Source organism: Limanda limanda, chromosome 14, assembly GCF_963576545.1.
Source record: "Limanda limanda chromosome 14, fLimLim1.1, whole genome shotgun sequence".
NCBI lineage: Eukaryota > Metazoa > Chordata > Actinopteri > Pleuronectiformes > Pleuronectidae > Limanda > Limanda limanda.
The window spans coordinates 978954-997721 of NC_083649.1; the positions used below are offsets into that span (position 1 = coordinate 978954).

Consider the following 18768-nt stretch of genomic DNA (forward strand, 5'->3'; position numbering starts at 1 on the left):
CTAAATGATCATAATTCACTAAATGATCATCAGCTGTTTGAAGAAGACTTGAAACTAGAGACTGAGACAGAAACTCCTGAATGTTTACTGACGTTAGAGAGTGAGAAGAAGAGTCACTTTCTATAGAAACTACCAGAGGAGTCGCCCCCTGCTGGTCACTACACAGAACACAGGTTTTAGACACTTCAGCATTGTTCTCTCTATTGAGACGAGTGTTCAAAATGAAACTACAGACACATGTGTGTGTTTATTGTTGTTAACATGTTGTTTTCATGTTCAGCAGGTTTGATACACAAATGACAGGACATGTTTAACATTAGAACAGGAAGCTTCAGTGTGTGAAGCCCCGAGCAGTGTGTGTGTGTGTGTGTGTGTGTGTGTGTGTGTGTGTGTGTATGTGTGTGTGTGTGTTGGACATGATGTTATCTGCTGTGACATGCAGCTGTGAGTGGAGATAATGAACCAGCTGAGAGTCGGGTTAAAAATGAAACTGGTTTTATTTCAAACTGAAGGTCAGGAGGTTTACATCACACACATACACACATATTTGTATTTCTATAGCTGTGAGGACACTCGCCGTCATGAACTGAAGTCTGCACATGTTCCTCACATGTTCCTCACATGTTCCTCACATGTTCCTCACATGTTCCTCACGGGTTCCTCACATGTTCCTCACATGTTCCTCACATGTTCTGCAGGTTCTCTTTGTGAGAACAAATGTCTGAGTCAGTGTCTCTGGACACGTTCTGGATCTTCTCCTGCAGCCTCCTGGTGAAATGTGTGTAAACGTCAGAGTGAGTCCTGCTGCTGCTTCACAGACACTCACTACAGGAAATGTCCAGACACTGTTTCACTGAGTTCATGTGTGAGAACAGATTGTTGTCCAACACCAAAAACAAATCTTCACCCTAAAATAAACGATGACTTGTCGGGACTGGTCGAGTGGTGGTCCTCACAACGATAGAAAGATGTACACACACACACACAGTGACCTTTCCCTCTCAGCAGGTTTCTTGTCTTCGTTCTTCTCGTCTCGTTGTGTCTTCGTGACCTTTCTGTTGCTCCTCAGGATCCAGAATCAGATTGAGTTTCTGACGACGAGTCAAAACCCAAAAAAACTATTTTATTAAAAAGCATTATTCAGCTCTAAGGATTGTGTGATGACTGATCGTTGATCCTGATGATTCTTGTCTCAGTAAACAGGAACTACTGACCATCTCCAATGTTGCTGTGGCAGAGTGCCCCCCCTCTCCGCCCCGCACCGCACCCCCCACCATGAAGGTCAAACACACACACACACACACACACACACACACACACACACACACACACACACACACACACACACACACACACACACAATTATAACCCAACATTAACCACACTTCTCTCTCTCTCTCTCCGTCCAGTCAGCTAACTTCTTTGACCAAATGGAGGTAAGAACTGTGTGTGTTTGTGTGTGTGTGTGTGTGTGTGTGTGTGTGTGTGTGTGTGTGTGTGTGTGTGTGTGTGTGTGTGTGTGTGTGTGTGTTGAAAGTCCTTCTAAACCCTGTCGGAGACGAGTCCGCAGCAGTCGTCCTGTTTCCTTTGATCGAAAACTTTGATAAAAGTGATGATAATGAGGATTTTTACCTCAATGGAACGAACAGACTTGGAGCTGAAACCCTGTCTCAGTTCTGTCCTCTGTCTCAGTTCTGTCCTCTGTCTCAGTTCTGTCCTCTGTCTCAGTTCTGTCCTCTGTCTCAGTTCTGTCCTCTGTCTCAGTTCTGTCCTCTGTTTCTGACCCTGATGCAGCAGGTACCAGAGGCTGCAGAGATGAAGACCGTCCCTCAGAGACAGAAGGCACGTCTGTCCATCTTCAAGTCCTCACATGTGTCCGTCTTCAAGTCCTCACATGTGTCCGTCTTCAAGTCCTCATTTCTGTCCGTCTTCAAGTCCTCACGTCTGTCCGTCTTCAAGTCCTCACATGTGTCCGTCTTCAAGTCCTCACATGTGTCCACCTTCAAGTCCTCACGTCTGTCCGTCTTCAAGTCCTCACGTCTGTCCGTCTTCAAGTCCTCACATGTGTCCGTCTTCAAGTCCTCACATGTGTCCGTCTTCAAGTCCTCATTTCTGTCCGTCTTCAAGTCCTCACATGTGTCCGTCTTCAAGTCCTCATTTCTGTCCATCTTCAAGTCCTCACATGTGTCCGTCTTCAAGTCCTCATTTCTGTCCGTCTTCAAGTCCTCATTTCTGTCCGTCTTCAAGTCCTCATGTCTGTCCGTCTTCAAGTCCTCACATGTGTCCGTCTTCAAGTCCTCACATGTGTCCGTCTTCAAGTCCTCATGTCTGTCCATCTTCAAGTCCTCACATGTGTCCATCTTCAAGTCCTCACATGTGTCCGTCTTCAAGTCCTCATGTCTGTCCATCTTCAAGTCATCACGTCTTACCGTCTTCAAGTCATCACATGTGTCGGTTTTTAAGTCCTCACGTCTGTCCATCTTCAAGTCCTCACGTCTGTCCATCTTCAAGCCATCACGTCTTTCCGTCTTCAGGTCCTCACATGTGTCCATCTTCAAGTCCTCACGTCTGTCCGTCTTCAAGTCCTCACGTCCGTCCGTCTTCAAGTCCTCTTGTCTGTCCGTCTTCAAGTCCTCACATGTGTCCGTCTTCAATTCCTCACATGTGTCCATCTTCAAGTCATCACGTCTGTCCGTCTTCAGGTCATCACGTCTGTCTGTCTTCAAGTCCTCACATGTGTCCGTCTTCAAGTCCTCATTTCTGTCCATCTTCAAGTCCTCACATGTGTCCGTCTTCAAGTCCTCATTTCTGTCCGTCTTCAAGTCCTCATTTCTGTCCGTCTTCAAGTCCTCATGTCTGTCCGTCTTCAAGTCCTCACATGTGTCCGTCTTCAAGTCCTCACATGTGTCGGTCTTCAAGTCCTCACGTCTGTCCATCTTCAAGTCCTCACGTCTGTCCATCTTCAAGCCATCACGTCTTTCCGTCTTCAGGTCCTCACATGTGTCCATCTTCAAGTCCTCACGTCTGTCCGTCTTCAAGTCCTCACGTCCGTCCGTCTTCAAGTCCTCACATGTGTCCATCTTCAAGTCCTCACGTCTGTCCGTCTTCAAGTCCTCATGTCCGTCCGTCTTCAAGTCCTCACATGTGTCTGTCTTCAAGTCCTCACGTCCGTCCGTCTTCAAGTCCTCACATGTGTCCGTCTTCAATTCCTCACATGTGTCCATCTTCAAGTCATCACGTCTGTCCGTCTTCAGGTCATCACGTCTGTCTGTCTTCAAGTCCTCACATGTGTCCGTCTTCAAGTCCTCATTTCTGTCCATCTTGAAGTTCTTTTCATTTATTTGCTCATAAAAAGCAGAGAAGACCTGAAATGAGATTTAAGGTTGTGACTGTGACCGTGTCTGTGTCCTCATCAGGTTCATGTGTTCATATGTATGTTGAAGACACGTGTGTGTGAGTGTGTAACTTCCTTGTCTTTGTCTTTCAGGACGACTACATTCCTTATCCCCGGATTGAGGAGGTGAGACTGAACATCGTCACATCAGATTCCTCTGAACTCAGACGTCTGCAGCGTTCTCACTTCGTTCTGTCCTCTGTGTGTGTGTGTGTGTGTGTGTCTGTTTGTGTGTGTGTGTGTGTGTGTGTGTGTGTCTGTGTGTCTGTGTGTGTGTGTGTGTGTGTGTGTGTGTTGTGCAGGTGTTGGAGAGGGGGGGGCCGTACCCTCAGGTGATCCTGCCTGAGTTCGGAGGTTACTGGATCGAGGATGCTGAGGCTCCTCAGGCTGCGGGGGAGGAGGGGGGGGCGCTGGGAGGAACAGAGGAGCATTATGGGTACCGACTGGAGGAGAAGAGCGAGGCGGTGCGGGCGTACAGGAAGCACTTCTTAGGCCGGGTGAGGTTAGAGCTGGAGTCAACGCGTGACATCACTTCCTGGTTCTGTTAGGAAACATGATGAGGTCACAGTCACACTTCCTGTTTGTTGCTGTAGTTTATACATGTTGTTTGTTTACATGTGACTGTCTGTTTACAAGTGACTGTTTGTTTACATGTGACTGTTTGTTTACATGTGACTGTTTGTTTACAAGTGACTGTTTGTTTACATGTGACTGTTTGTTTACAAGTGACTGTTTGTTTACATGTGACTGTTTGTTTACATGTGACTGTCTGTTTACATGTGACTGTTTGTTTACATGTGACTGTCTGTTTACAAGTGACTGTTTGTTTACATGTGACTGTTTGTTTACATGTGACTGTTTGTTTACATGAGACTGTTTGTTTACATGTGACTGTTTGTTTACATGTGACTGTTTGTTTACATGTGACTGTCTGTTTACAAGTGACTGTTTGTTTACATGAGACTGTTTGTTTACATGTGACTGTTTGTTTACATGTGACTGTTTTTTTACAAGTGACTGTTTGTTTACATGAGACTGTTTGTTTACATGTGACTGTTTGTTTACATGTGACTGTTTGTTTACATGAGACTGTTTTGTTACAAGTGACTGTTTTTTTACAAGTGACTGTTTGTTTACAAGTGACTGTCTGTTTACATGTGACTGTTTGTTTACATGTGACTGTTTGTTTACATGAGACTGTTTGTTTACATGTGACTGTTTGTTTACATGAGACTGTTTGTTTACATGAGACTGTTTGTTTACAAGTGACTGTTTGTTTACATGTGACTGTTTGTTTACATGTCACTGTTTGTTTACATGTGACTGTTTGTTTACATGTGACTGTTTGTTTACATGTGACTGTCTGTTTACATGTGACTGTTTGTTTACATGTGACTGTTTGTTTACATGTGACTGTTTTTTTACAAGTGACTGTTTGTTTACATGTCACTGTTTGTTTACATGTGACTGTTTGTTTACGTGTGACTGTTTGTTTACATGTGACTGTCTGTTTACATGTGACTGTCTGTTTACATGTGACTGTTTGTTTACATGTGACTGTTTTTTTACAAGTGACTGTTTGTTTACATGTGACTGTTTGTTTACATGTGACTGTTTGTTTACATGTGACTGTTTTATTACAAGTGACTGTTTTTTTACAAGTGACTGTTTGTTTACAAGTGACTGTCTGTTTACATGTGACTGTTTGTTTACATGAGACTGTTTGTTTACATGAGACTGTTTGTTTACAAGTGACTGTTTGTTTACATGTGACTGTTTGTTTACATGTCACTGTTTGTTTACATGTGACTGTTTGTTTACATGTGACTGTCTGTTTACATGTGACTGTTTGTTTACATGTGACTGTTTTTTTACAAGTGACTGTTTGTTTACATGAGACTGTTTGTTTACATGTGACTGTCTGTTTACATGTGACTGTTTGTTTACATGTCACTGTTTGTTTACATGTGACTGTTTGTTTACATGTGACTGTTTACATGTGACTGTTTGTTTACATGAGACTGTTTGTTTACATGAGACTGTTTGTTTACAAGTGACTGTTTGTTTACATGTGACTGTTTGTTTACATGTCACTGTTTGTTTACATGTGACTGTTTGTTTACATGTGACTGTCTGTTTACATGTGACTGTTTGTTTACATGTGACTGTTTTTTTACAAGTGACTGTTTGTTTACATGAGACTGTTTGTTTACATGTGACTGTCTGATTACATGTGACTGTTTGTTTACATGTCACTGTTTGTTTACATGTGACTGTTTGTTTACATGTGACTGTTTACATGTGACTGTTTGTTTACATGTGACTGTTTTTTTACAAGTGACTGTTTGTTTACATGAGACTGTTTGTTTACATGTGACTGTTTGTTTACATGTGACTGTTTGTTTACATGTGACTGTTTGTTTACATGTGCCTGTTTGTTTACATGTGACTGTTTGTTTACATGTGACTGTTTGTTTACATGTGACTGTTTGTTTACAAGTGACTGTTTGTTTACATGTGACTGTTTGTTTACATGTGACTGTTTGTTTACATGTGACTGTGTCTCTCAGGAACATCTCAACTTCTCATGTTCGCTGAGCATTCTGGGAAATCTGCTGCTGTCAGTAAGACACGAGGAGGAGAGGGAGCAGGAGTACCTGCACGTTATCATCAGGTACACACACACACACACACACACACACACACACACACACACACACACACACACACACACACACACACACACACACACAGTTTACAGGTGTGAGATGTTCAAATGTGAATGTTTCTTTTGTAATAACTTTCATGTTAATCTGTTAAAACGTCTCGTCAGGTCTCGAGTGAAAAGTGTTTATCAGAGACTGACGCTGACTGACCTGCCCGACATCCCCAGTGTCCCAGAGCTGGCCAAGGTACACACACACACACTCACACACACACACACACACACACACACACACACACAAACCTTTGTGAGTCTAAACTTCGTGTTTATAACGTTGTCTTTGCGGTGAAGCTGTTGTGTGATGAAGCCACAGATCTGAGGTTCAGTCCCGTCCTCTACCCGAAGGTGAGGCTCCGCCTCCTTCTTTTTCCTACAATGTCTGTCGTCCTCTGACGTCCTCATGTTGGACTGATTCTATCAAACTGTCTCCAGGCGTCGCAGCTGATCTTAAACTATGACGAGCACCAGGTCAACAACACGTTCAAGTTCGGAGTCATTTTACAGAGATTTGGTCAGGTACCATGTGACATCACACAGACATGTTATATCACCACCAGTGACATGTGATGAAGACATGTGAGGTGAACATGTGATGAAGACATGTGAGGTGAACATGTGATGAAGACATGTGAGGTGAACATGTGATGAAGACATGTGAGGTGAACATGTGATGAAGACATGTTATGGGTGTCCCGTGTCCCTCAGGTGTCGGAGGAGGAGCTGTTCAGGAACACCGAGGAGACGTCAGCGTTCACAGAGTTCCTGCAGCTGCTCGGAGACACAGTGGAGCTGCAGGACTTCCAAGGGTCAGAGTCACAACCATATGATTGCTTTAATTATTGTAAAATAATAGTTTGATTAATCCGAGAGGAGAATCGTCCTCCTCTCTCCGTGCAGGTTCCGGGGGGGTCTGGACGTGTCCCACGGACAGACGGGTTCTCAGTCCGTCTTCACCGTCCACAGACAACAGGAGATCATGTTCCACGTCTCCACCAAACTGCCTTTCACTGAGGGAGACGCACAACAGGTAGAAAACCAGCACACACAACACAAGTCACTGATGACGTGACACTGTGACACAGGATAATGTCAAAATAAAACTTCAGCTTCAGAGGAAACGCCACATAGGCAATGACATCGTGGCGATGGTGTTCCAAGAAGAAGCCACGCCGTTCGTCCCCGACATGATCGCGTCCAACTTCCTCCACGCCTTCGTCCTGGTGCAGGTGGACCCGCCCGGCGCCGGCAGCACCAGCTACAAGGTACAAACACCTGAGGGATCAGAAACAGATCTGTTCATAGAGAGAGGGGGGGGGCAGTGTGATGTAACAACACAGGTCTGGAGGATTTTAGATTATTCAATGAGGGAAAGTTACAAACTGAATCTTTAATTACAACATGTCACTGAGATAGAAACCGTTGTGATTGACAGGTGTCCGTCACAGCACGAGAGGACGTCCCTCCCTTTGGCCCGCCCCTCCCGAGTCCGGCCATCTTTAAGAAGGTGCCACGTGTTTTCATGGTTTTTGTTCAAACCTGAAAAAAGATGTGTAACATTTAATAATGAATGTGTTTCTCCAGGGTCCAGAGTTCAGAGAGTTTCTTCTCACTAAACTCATCAACGCAGAGTTGGCCTGTTACAAGAGCGAGCGCTTCTCCCGCCTGGAGGTGAAACCCCCGACCTCTCATCCAGACGCTGAGTCATTCTTCCACTGAACGCTTGTGTTTGTTTTCAGGAGCGTACTCGCGCCGCCCTGCTGGACAGCCTCCACGACGAGCTGCAGAGACGCTCCCAGAGCATGCTGGGTATTTCCTCAGACCTGGAGGAGGACGGTCGAGCTGACAACGGACCCCCCCACGGAGGCCTGCTGGAGTCCATCAAGGTTTGTACTGTTTAGTTTGGTACGCGTCCCATCAGCAGACATGGATGAGGCGGGGTTCATGACCTATACTGCCTCCAACCACCAGGGGCTGGAGGCGGGGTTCATGACCTATACTGCCTCCAACCACCAGGGGCTGGAGGCGGGGTTCATGACCTATACTGCCTCCAACCACCAGGGGCTGGAGGCGGGGTTTATGACCTATACTGCCTCCAACCACCAGGGGCTGGAGGCGGGGTTCATGACCTATACTGCATCCAACCACCAGGGGCTGGAGGCGGGGTTTATGACCTATACTGCCTCCAACCACCAGGGGCTGGAGGCGGGGTTTATGACCTATACTGCATCCAACCACCAGGGGCTGGAGGCGGGGTTCATGACCTATACTGCCTCCAACCACCAGGGGCTGGAGGCGGGGTTCATGACCTATACTGCCTCCAACCACCAGGGGCTGGAGGCGGGGTTTATGACCTACACTGCCTCCAACCACCAGGGGCTGGAGGCGGGGTTCATGACCTATACTGCATCCAACCACCAGGGGCTGGAGGCGGGGTTTATGACCTATACTGCCTCCAACCACCAGGGGCTGGAGGCGGGGTTTATGACCTATACTGCATCCAACCACCAGGGGCTGGAGGCGGGGTTTATGACCTATACTGCCTCCAACCACCAGGGGCTGGAGGCGGGGTTTATGACCTATACTGCATCCAACCACCAGGGGCTGGAGGCGGGGTTTATGACCTATACTGCCTCCAACCACCAGGGGCTGGAGGCGGGGTTTATGACCTATACTGCATCCAGCCACCAGGGGCTGGAGGCGGGGTTTATGACCTATACTGCATCCAGCCACCAGGGGCTGGAGGCGGGGTTTATGACCTATACTGCATCCAGCCACCAGGGGCTTGAGGCGGGGTTTATGACCTACACTGCATCCAACCACCAGGGGCTGGAGGCGGGGTTCATGACCTATACTGCATCCAACCACCAGGGGCTGGAGGCGGGGTTTATGACCTATACTGCCTCCAACCACCAGGGGCTGGAGGCGGGGTTTATGACCTATACTGCATCCAACCACCAGGGGCTGGAGGTGGGGTTAATGACCTATACTGCATCCAACCACCAGGGGCTGTAGGCGGGGTTTATGACCTATACTGCCTCCAACCACCAGGGGCTGGAGGCGGGGTTTATGACCTATACTGCATCCAGCCACCAGGGGCTGGAGGCGGGGTTTATGACCTATACTGCATCCAACCACCAGGGGCTGGAGGCGGGGTTTATGACCTATACTGCCTCCAGCCACCAGGGGCTGGAGGCGGGGTTCATGACCTATACTGCCTCCAACCACCAGGGGCTGGAGGCGGGGTTTATGACCTATACTGCATCCAACCACCAGGGCCTGGAGGCGGGGTTCATGACCTATACTGCATCCAGCCACCAGGGGCTGGAGGCGGGGTTTATGACCTATACTGCCTCCAACCACCAGGGGCTGGAGGCGGGGTTTATGACCTATACTGCATCCAACCACCAGGGGCTGGAGGCGGGGTTCATGACCTATACTGCCTCCAACCACCAGGGGCTGGAGGCGGGGTTCATGACCTATACTGCCTCCAACCACCAGGGGCTGGAGGCGGGGTTTATGACCTACACTGCCTCCAACCACCAGGGGCTGGAGGCGGGGTTCATGACCTATACTGCATCCAACCACCAGGGGCTGGAGGCGGGGTTTATGACCTATACTGCCTCCAACCACCAGGGGCTGGAGGCGGGGTTTATGACCTATACTGCATCCAACCACCAGGGGCTGGAGGCGGGGTTTATGACCTATACTGCCTCCAACCACCAGGGGCTGGAGGCGGGGTTTATGACCTATACTGCATCCAGCCACCAGGGGCTGGAGGCGGGGTTTATGACCTATACTGCATCCAGCCACCAGGGGCTGGAGGCGGGGTTTATGACCTTTACTGCATCCAGCCACCAGGGGCTTGAGGCGGGGTTTATGACCTACACTGCATCCAACCACCAGGGGCTGGAGGCGGGGTTCATGACCTATACTGCATCCAACCACCAGGGGCTGGAGGCGGGGTTTATGACCTATACTGCCTCCAACCACCAGGGGCTGGAGGCGGGGTTTATGAGCTATACTGCATCCAACCACCAGGGGCTGGAGGTGGGGTTAATGACCTATACTGCATCCAACCACCAGGGGCTGTAGGCGGGGTTTATGACCTATACTGCCTCCAACCACCAGGGGCTGGAGGCGGGGTTTATGACCTATACTGCATCCAGCCACCAGGGGCTGGAGGCGGGGTTTATGACCTATACTGCATCCAACCACCAGGGGCTGGAGGCGGGGTTTATGACCTATACTGCCTCCAGCCACCAGGGGCTGGAGGCGGGGTTCATGACCTATACTGCCTCCAACCACCAGGGGCTGGAGGCGGGGTTTATGACCTATACTGCATCCAACCACCAGGGCCTGGAGGCGGGGTTCATGACCTATACTGCATCCAGCCACCAGGGGCTGGAGGCGGGGTTTATGACCTATACTGCATCCAACCACCAGGGGCTGGAGGCGGGGTTTATGACCTATACTGCCTCCAGCCACCAGGGGCTGGAGGCGGGGTTCATGACCTATACTGCATCCAACCACCAGGGGCTGGAGGCGGGGTTCATGACCTATACTGCATCCAACCACCAGGGGCTGGAGGCGGGGTTTATGACCTATACTGCATCCAGCCACCAGGGGCTGGAGGCGGGGTTTATGACCTATACTGCATCCAGCCACCAGGGGCTGGAGGCGGGGTTTATGACCTATACTGCCTCCAGCCACCAGGGGCTGGAGGCGGGGTTTATGACCTATACTGCCTCCAACCACCAGGGGCTGGAGGCGGGGTTTATGACCTATACTGCCTCCAACCACCAGGGGCTGGAGGCGGGGTTTATGACCTATACTGCCTCCAGCCACCAGGGGCTGGAGGCGGGGTTCATGACCTATACTGCATCCAACCACCAGGGGCTGGAGGCGGGGTTCATGACCTATACTGCATCCAACCACCAGGGGCTGGAGGCGGGGTTCATGACCTATACTGCATCCAACCACCAGGGGCTGGAGGCGGGGTTTATGACCTATACTGCATCCAACCACCAGGGGCTGGAGGCCGGGTTTATGACCTATACTGCATCCAACCACCAGGGGCTGGAGGCGGGGTTTATGACCTATACTGCATCCAGCCACCAGGGGCTGGAGGCGGGGTTTATGACCTATACTGCCTCCAGCCACCAGGGGCTGGAGGCGGGGTTTATGACCTATACTGCCTCCAACCACCAGGGGCTGGAGGCGGGGTTTATGACCTATACTGCCTCCAACCACCAGGGGCTGGAGGCGGGGTTTATGACCTATACTGCATCCAGCCACCAGGGGCTGGAGGCGGGGTTTATGACCTATACTGCATCCAACCACCAGGGGCTGGAGGCGGGGTTCATGACCTATAGTGCATCCAGCCACCAGGGGCTGGAGGCGGGGTTTATGACCTATACTGCCTCCAACCACCAGGGGCTGGAGGCGGGGTTTATGACCTATACTGCATCCAACCACCAGGGGCTGGAGGCGGGGTTTATGACCTATACTGCATCCAGCCACCAGGGGCTGGAGGCGGGGTTCATGACCTGTACTGCATCCAACCACCAGGGGCTGGAGGCGGGGTTTATGACCTATACTGCCTCCAACCACCAGGGGCTGGAGGCGGGGTTTATGACCTATACTGCATCCAACCACCAGGGGATGGAGGCGGGGTTTATGACCTATACTGCATCCAACCACCAGGGCTTGAGGCGGGGTTTATGACCTATACTGCATCCAGCCACCAGGGGCTGGAGGCGGGGTTTATGACCTATACTGCATCCAACCACCAGGGGCTGGAGGCGGGGTTTATGACCTATACTGCATCCAGCCACCAGGGGCTTGAGGCGGGGTTTATGACCTATACTGCATCCAACCACCAGGGGCTGGAGGCGGGGTTTATGACCTATACTGCATCCAACCACCAGGGGCTGGAGGCGGGGTTTATGACCTATACTGCATCCAGCCACCAGGGGCTGGAGTCGGGGTTTATGACCTATACTGCCTCCAGCCACCAGGGGCTGGAGGCGGGGTTTATGACCTATACTGCCTCCAACCACCAGGGGCTGGAGGCGGGGTTCATGACCTATACTGCATCCAACCACCAGGGGCTGGAGGTGGGGTTAATGACCTATACTGCATCCAACCACCAGGGGCTGTAGGCGGGGTTTATGACCTATACTGCCTCCAACCACCAGGGGCTGGAGGCGGGGTTTATGACCTATACTGCATCCAACCACCAGGGGCTGGAGGCGGGGTTTATGACCTATACTGCCTCCAGCCACCAGGGGCTGGAGGCGGGGTTCATGACCTATACTGCCTCCAACCACCAGGGGCTGGAGGCGGGGTTTATGACCTATACTGCATCCAACCACCAGGGCCTGGAGGCGGGGTTCATGACCTATACTGCATCCAGCCACCAGGGGCTGGAGGCGGGGTTTATGACCTATACTGCATCCAACCACCAGGGGCTGGAGGCGGGGTTTATGACCTATACTGCCTCCAGCCACCAGGGGCTGGAGGCGGGGTTCATGACCTATACTGCATCCAACCACCAGGGGCTGGAGGCGGGGTTCATGACCTATACTGCATCCAACCACCAGGGGCTGGAGGCGGGGTTTATGACCTATACTGCATCCAGCCACCAGGGGCTGGAGGCGGGGTTTATGACCTATACTGCATCCAGCCACCAGGGGCTGGAGGCGGGGTTTATGACCTATACTGCCTCCAGCCACCAGGGGCTGGAGGCGGGGTTTATGACCTATACTGCCTCCAACCACCAGGGGCTGGAGGCGGGGTTTATGACCTATACTGCCTCCAACCACCAGGGGCTGGAGGCGGGGTTTATGACCTATACTGCCTCCAGCCACCAGGGGCTGGAGGCGGGGTTCATGACCTATACTGCATCCAACCACCAGGGGCTGGAGGCGGGGTTCATGACCTATACTGCATCCAACCACCAGGGGCTGGAGGCGGGGTTCATGACCTATACTGCATCCAACCACCAGGGGCTGGAGGCGGGGTTCATGACCTATACTGCATCCAACCACCAGGGGCTGGAGGCCGGGTTTATGACCTATACTGCATCCAACCACCAGGGGCTGGAGGCGGGGTTTATGACCTATACTGCATCCAGCCACCAGGGGCTGGAGGCGGGGTTTATGACCTATACTGCCTCCAGCCACCAGGGGCTGGAGGCGGGGTTTATGACCTATACTGCCTCCAACCACCAGGGGCTGGAGGCGGGGTTTATGACCTATACTGCCTCCAACCACCAGGGGCTGGATGCAGGGTTTATGACCTATACTGCATCCAGCCACCAGGGGCTGGAGGCGGGGTTTATGACCTATACTGCATCCAACCACCAGGGGCTGGAGGCGGGGTTCATGACCTATAGTGCATCCAGCCACCAGGGGCTGGAGGCGGGGTTTATGACCTATACTGCCTCCAACCACCAGGGGCTGGAGGCGGGGTTTATGACCTATACTGCATCCAACCACCAGGGGCTGGAGGCGGGGTTTATGACCTATACTGCATCCAGCCACCAGGGGCTGGAGGCGGGGTTCATGACCTGTACTGCATCCAACCACCAGGGGCTGGAGGCGGGGTTTATGACCTATACTGCCTCCAACCACCAGGGGCTGGAGGCGGGGTTTATGACCTATACTGCATCCAACCACCAGGGGATGGAGGCGGGGTTTATGACCTATACTGCATCCAACCACCAGGGCTTGAGGCGGGGTTTATGACCTATACTGCATCCAGCCACCAGGGGCTGGAGGCGGGGTTTATGACCTATACTGCATCCAACCACCAGGGGCTGGAGGCGGGGTTTATGACCTATACTGCATCCAGCCACCAGGGGCTTGAGGCGGGGTTTATGACCTATACTGCATCCAACCACCAGGGGCTGGAGGCGGGGTTTATGACCTATACTGCATCCAACCACCAGGGGCTGGAGGCGGGGTTTATGACCTATACTGCATCCAGCCACCAGGGGCTGGAGTCGGGGTTTATGACCTATACTGCCTCCAGCCACCAGGGGCTGGAGGCGGGGTTTATGACCTATACTGCCTCCAACCACCAGGGGCTGGAGGCGGGGTTTATGACCTATACTGCCTCCAACCACCAGGGGCTGGAGGCGGGGTTTATGACCTATACTGCCTCCAGCCACCAGGGGCTGGAGGCGGGGTTCATGACCTATACTGCATCCAACCACCAGGGGCTGGAGGCGGGGTTCATGACCTATACTGCATCCAACCACCAGGGGCTGGAGGCGGGGTTTATGACCTATACTGCATCCAGCCACCAGGGGCTGGAGGCGGGGTTTATGACCTATACTGCCTCCAGCCACCAGGGGCTGGAGGCGGGGTTTATGACCTATACTGCCTCCAACCACCAGGGGCTGGAGGCGGGGTTTATGACCTATACTGCCTCCAACCACCAGGGGCTGGATGCAGGGTTTATGACCTATACTGCATCCAGCCACCAGGGGCTGGAGGCGGGGTTTATGACCTATACTGCCTCCAGCCACCAGGGGCTGGAGGCGGGGTTTATGACCTATACTGCCTCCAACCACCAGGGGCTGGAGGCGGGGTTTATGACCTATACTGCCTCCAACCACCAGGGGCTGGATGCAGGGTTTATGACCTATACTGCATCCAGCCACCAGGGGCTGGAGGCGGGGTTTATGACCTATACTGCATCCAACCACCAGGGGCTGGAGGCGGGGTTTATGACCTATACTGCCTCCAACCACCAGGGGCTGGAGGCGGGGTTTATGACCTATACTGCCTCCAACCACCAGGGGCTGGATGCAGGGTTTATGACCTATACTGCATCCAGCCACCAGGGGCTGGAGGCGGGGTTTATGACCTATACTGCATCCAACCACCAGGGGCTGGAGGCGGGGTTTATGACCTATACTGCATCCAACCACCAGGGGCTGTGTCACGTTGTTAGAACTCAGAGGGTTTTGATGTGGGTGTGCTTCTGACTCTTCCACGTTCTTCACGCGTCTCAGAGGGCGATGCGAGGACGGAGCGTCTCCATGGAAACGATGTCGCGCGGCGCGGCGGGCCTGCCCACCAGTCTGAGTGGGGGGGGTCTGGCACACATGAGCATGGAGGTGAGCAGAGGTCGAAGTCGTCTTCCTCATGATCATGAATGTTATTGCTACTGTGTCGGTTTGTGTTAACAGCTGGTGTGTGTGTGTGTGTGTGTGTGTGTGTGTGTGTGTGTGTGTGTGTGTGTGTGTGTGTGTGTGTGTGTGTGTGTGTGTGTGTGTGTGTCTGTCGTTAGTGTAACGTCCGATCTCCTGTGAAACGGCGCTCGGGGCTTTTCCCTCGTCTGCTGAGCATCGACAGCCAAACAGAGAAGCACAACCAGCGGAGGTAAAGTTCGATTAACCACAGTAGCTCCTCCTGAGTCCAACGTGTCCCTCGTGTCCAACGTGTCCCTCGTGTCCCTCAGTGTCCTCAGCGAGCAGAGGAGCTTCGACAGCTGCCAGCCCAACCCGGGGGGGGGCTCCGAGCTGCCGTCCAATCCCAGCTCTCCAGAGGCGGGACAACGGGACAGGTGAGTGGGAAGCGGGTTCTCCTCCTCCGTTCATCCTTTCTTCATTTTGAGCTTTTTTCTGCTCAGCCGCTTCGTCAGAATCACAATAAGTTTGACGACACATTCAGCGACACAGTGGCGTTACTCTCACCTGACCTGCAGGTGGCGGTATCACAACACATAACCAGCAATGTGCCAACAAAAGCAGTGAAGAAGAAGAGTGAACGAAAAATGGTTTTCCTACTTTTTACTCTAAACACGGCGCTAACTCAAAAACAGCGTAAAGAGTTTAATAATGAATCTCAACTCTAACGTTTATCTTTGAGTTCCCTTTAATTTGTGAGATTAATGGAGGAAACTTTACATTATTGAAGTCTTATTTATTAATGAGAGAGCAAAAGTTACAAATTAAATTTTGATTTGATCAACATTAAAATCACTGATTCACAGACTTTTACACCTTCGAGTGAACAGTTTGAGAAGCTTTCAGAATTTGAAAAATCATATTAAGTCTGATTCTTAGTTAAGGTAAAGTAAAGTTTACAAAATGCAGACATAGTATAACCCGTAAGTTCCACAGGGCTTCATTTTAGATCCCCCATAGTTTTCTGTGGACACGCTGTTCATGCTCTGATTGTTTGAGTTGAAGACAAAACGTTCAACTTTGACCATAAGTTTATTTTCATTGTTTAATTAATATTATTCTTATTAAAAAAATAAGAATTTACAATTATGCAGAAATCAGGTGTGAATCCTCCGGTGTTTGTTTCTGATCTGAAGGATTCACGTGAAGGAGAGCAGTCGAATCTCCAGATCAACGTCCAGCAGCTGCAGCTTCGCTCCGACTGCTGAAGACACCTCGAGACCTCTCAGCTGCAACACGCAGGTGAACCACACGGTGGCGCTAGAGCCACATGAGCATTACAGCTCCTGTGAAACAGTCGTTAGATATTTGATTTCTCATGTTTGAGTGTGTCTGGTAAAAACATGAAGCTATGGAAGAACTGTGGTGGATATTGACAGCAGTCATTAGCTCTGAATGTGCGTCAGCGCCCCCGTGTGGCAGAATCCACCGCAGCTCAACATCGAGCGACCTGCTCTCGCCACCAGCTTCGTGTGCGCCTGTAGAACGGGTTCGATGATGATTAATACGTTTGCATAACGTCCATTTGCACTTCCTGTTCTTCACAGACAAGGTTCAGTTTTCTGCTCAACACATGAAGTATTTTCACATTAAGAGCCTGTTAATAAGAGACGGACTTGAGGACTTTTAATGTGGAGTAAAGTGAAATTACTATTGTTGAATTTGAATTTATTATTTTTGAGGTGAATTTATTCACAGAACAGGAAACATTTCAAATGTAAACAAAGAAGATGAAGTTTGTTCTGTTTCTGTCTTCAGACTGCAGAAGGTCAAAGTTCAGGTCCCCTCATTGTGTGTCACAGCCCAATAGGTAACACACACACACACACACACACACACACACACACACGCTCACACATACGCACGCTCACACACAACACACACACACGCTCACACACACACTACAAACACACGCTCACACAGACACACTGTCATTGTGCTTGTGTGTTTCAGAGGTGAAAAACAAAAACTCTCCGAGATCAAATCTCAAGTTTCGATTCGACAAGCTGAGCCACTCTGCTGCAGTGAGTGTGACCCCACAACACAACCAACACACACACACACACACACAGACACACACACAGACACACACACTTACAGGATGAGGATGATCTTGTCTTTGTGTCGTCAGCAGGGACATTAGACTGAGGAACCTCAGCAGTGAGTCTCAAGTGCTGAGGTACAAACGCTCTTATTCTGGAAAATGACAATTTTTTTATTATTATTATTATTTGTTGTTTTGAAATATTTTTAATTTGGTCTGAATCATATATTCTGTCTCCATGCAGTTTCCACAACAACATGAAGGAGGAGGAGGAGGAGGAGGAGGAGGAGGAGGAGGAGGAAGAGGAAGAGGAAGAGGAAGAAGTGAAATCTGATAACAACGCACCGTGTGTCGATTCCTTCCTGAACTCATCACATCAACAATAAATATCTGAACCCAACATGTCTTCACAAAGGAGGACAAAACTGAATGTGTCCAAACAGCAGAGAAAGACAGAGACTCAGTGTTTGACAGGAGGTCTGGTCCTGGTCCTGGTCCCGAGTCCGGTCCTGATCCTGGTCCTGGTCTGGTCCTGGTCCTGGTCCCGAATCCGGTCCTGGTCTGGTGCTGGTCCTGGTCCTGGTCCTGGTCCTGAGTCCGGTCCTGGTCCTGATCCTGTTCCTGGTCCCGAGTCCGGTCCTGGTCCTGGTCCCGAGTCCGGTCCTGGTCTTTATCCTGACTCACTTTTTCTTTTCACTGGATTGATTACAGTTGAAGTGTTGTTATTGATTAAGATGAAATTTATTTAACATGTTTAAATATTAATTCAGACGTGATTCTGAAAGTATTTAATTCACGAGTGCTTATTTTGATGAGATTAGTTTTATACTTTTCCTTGGGTATTTCTACACTGTGGTACTTTTCCTGAAGTAATCTGAGTACTTCCTTCATCACAGGTTGCAGTCAGAGTAAAAACAATCCATGAGTATTAATCACGTTCTTTGTAAAGTAAACACAGATGTTCCTGTGAAATCCTTCACTTGACTTTATTTAAAATCCAGTTCACAACAGAAACAGTTCATACAGATGCAAAACACAGTGACATCACAGTGACATCACAGAGCTCCAGAGTACACAGTGACATCACAGTGACATCACAGAGCTCCAGAGTACACAGTGACATCACAGTGACATCACAGAGCGCGTACAGTGAAGTTCACTTAATGATGGGAGGGGCTTACCGCTGGCGGTGTGTCACTAACTCTTTTCGAGTCATGATGTGATGTCACATGAGTGTCACACACGTGATGTCATCACCTTGTTCACATGCTCTCTATCGTTCAGTGGTTGTAAATGTTGTTGTCGCTGGAACAGATTCACACGATCTGAACATTAAATGTCTTCGTCACAGTCGACTCAGTCTTGTGTTATTACCATAGACTGTAAATAAAGAGGTTATGACCATA

At 50.3% G+C, this 18768-nt stretch overlaps 1 protein-coding gene across 1 annotated transcript in view; it reads left to right on the forward strand.

Annotated features, from left to right (window-relative positions):
• The window catches only part of LOC133019713 (rap1 GTPase-activating protein 2-like), an 18925-nt gene extending 1284 nt beyond the window's left edge, over positions 1-17641 (forward strand). Inside the window, exons 3-25 of the mRNA XM_061086272.1 lie at positions 1197-1281; positions 1410-1436; positions 1795-1842; positions 3488-3520; positions 3697-3891; positions 5965-6068; positions 6228-6306; positions 6411-6464; positions 6552-6635; positions 6825-6925; positions 7017-7146; positions 7226-7381; positions 7552-7623; positions 7701-7787; positions 7856-8002; positions 15142-15246; positions 15420-15511; positions 15591-15695; positions 16455-16560; positions 17077-17128; positions 17272-17342; positions 17450-17497; positions 17607-17641. Coding sequence (XP_060942255.1) covers positions 1197-1281; positions 1410-1436; positions 1795-1842; positions 3488-3520; positions 3697-3891; positions 5965-6068; positions 6228-6306; positions 6411-6464; positions 6552-6635; positions 6825-6925; positions 7017-7146; positions 7226-7381; positions 7552-7623; positions 7701-7787; positions 7856-8002; positions 15142-15246; positions 15420-15511; positions 15591-15695; positions 16455-16560; positions 17077-17128; positions 17272-17342; positions 17450-17461 — 1945 coding nt within the window. The 3' untranslated portion in view covers positions 17462-17497; positions 17607-17641. The remainder of the gene's footprint in view (positions 1-1196; positions 1282-1409; positions 1437-1794; positions 1843-3487; positions 3521-3696; positions 3892-5964; positions 6069-6227; positions 6307-6410; positions 6465-6551; positions 6636-6824; positions 6926-7016; positions 7147-7225; positions 7382-7551; positions 7624-7700; positions 7788-7855; positions 8003-15141; positions 15247-15419; positions 15512-15590; positions 15696-16454; positions 16561-17076; positions 17129-17271; positions 17343-17449; positions 17498-17606) is intronic.
• Positions 17642-18768: the final 1127 nt, after the last annotated feature.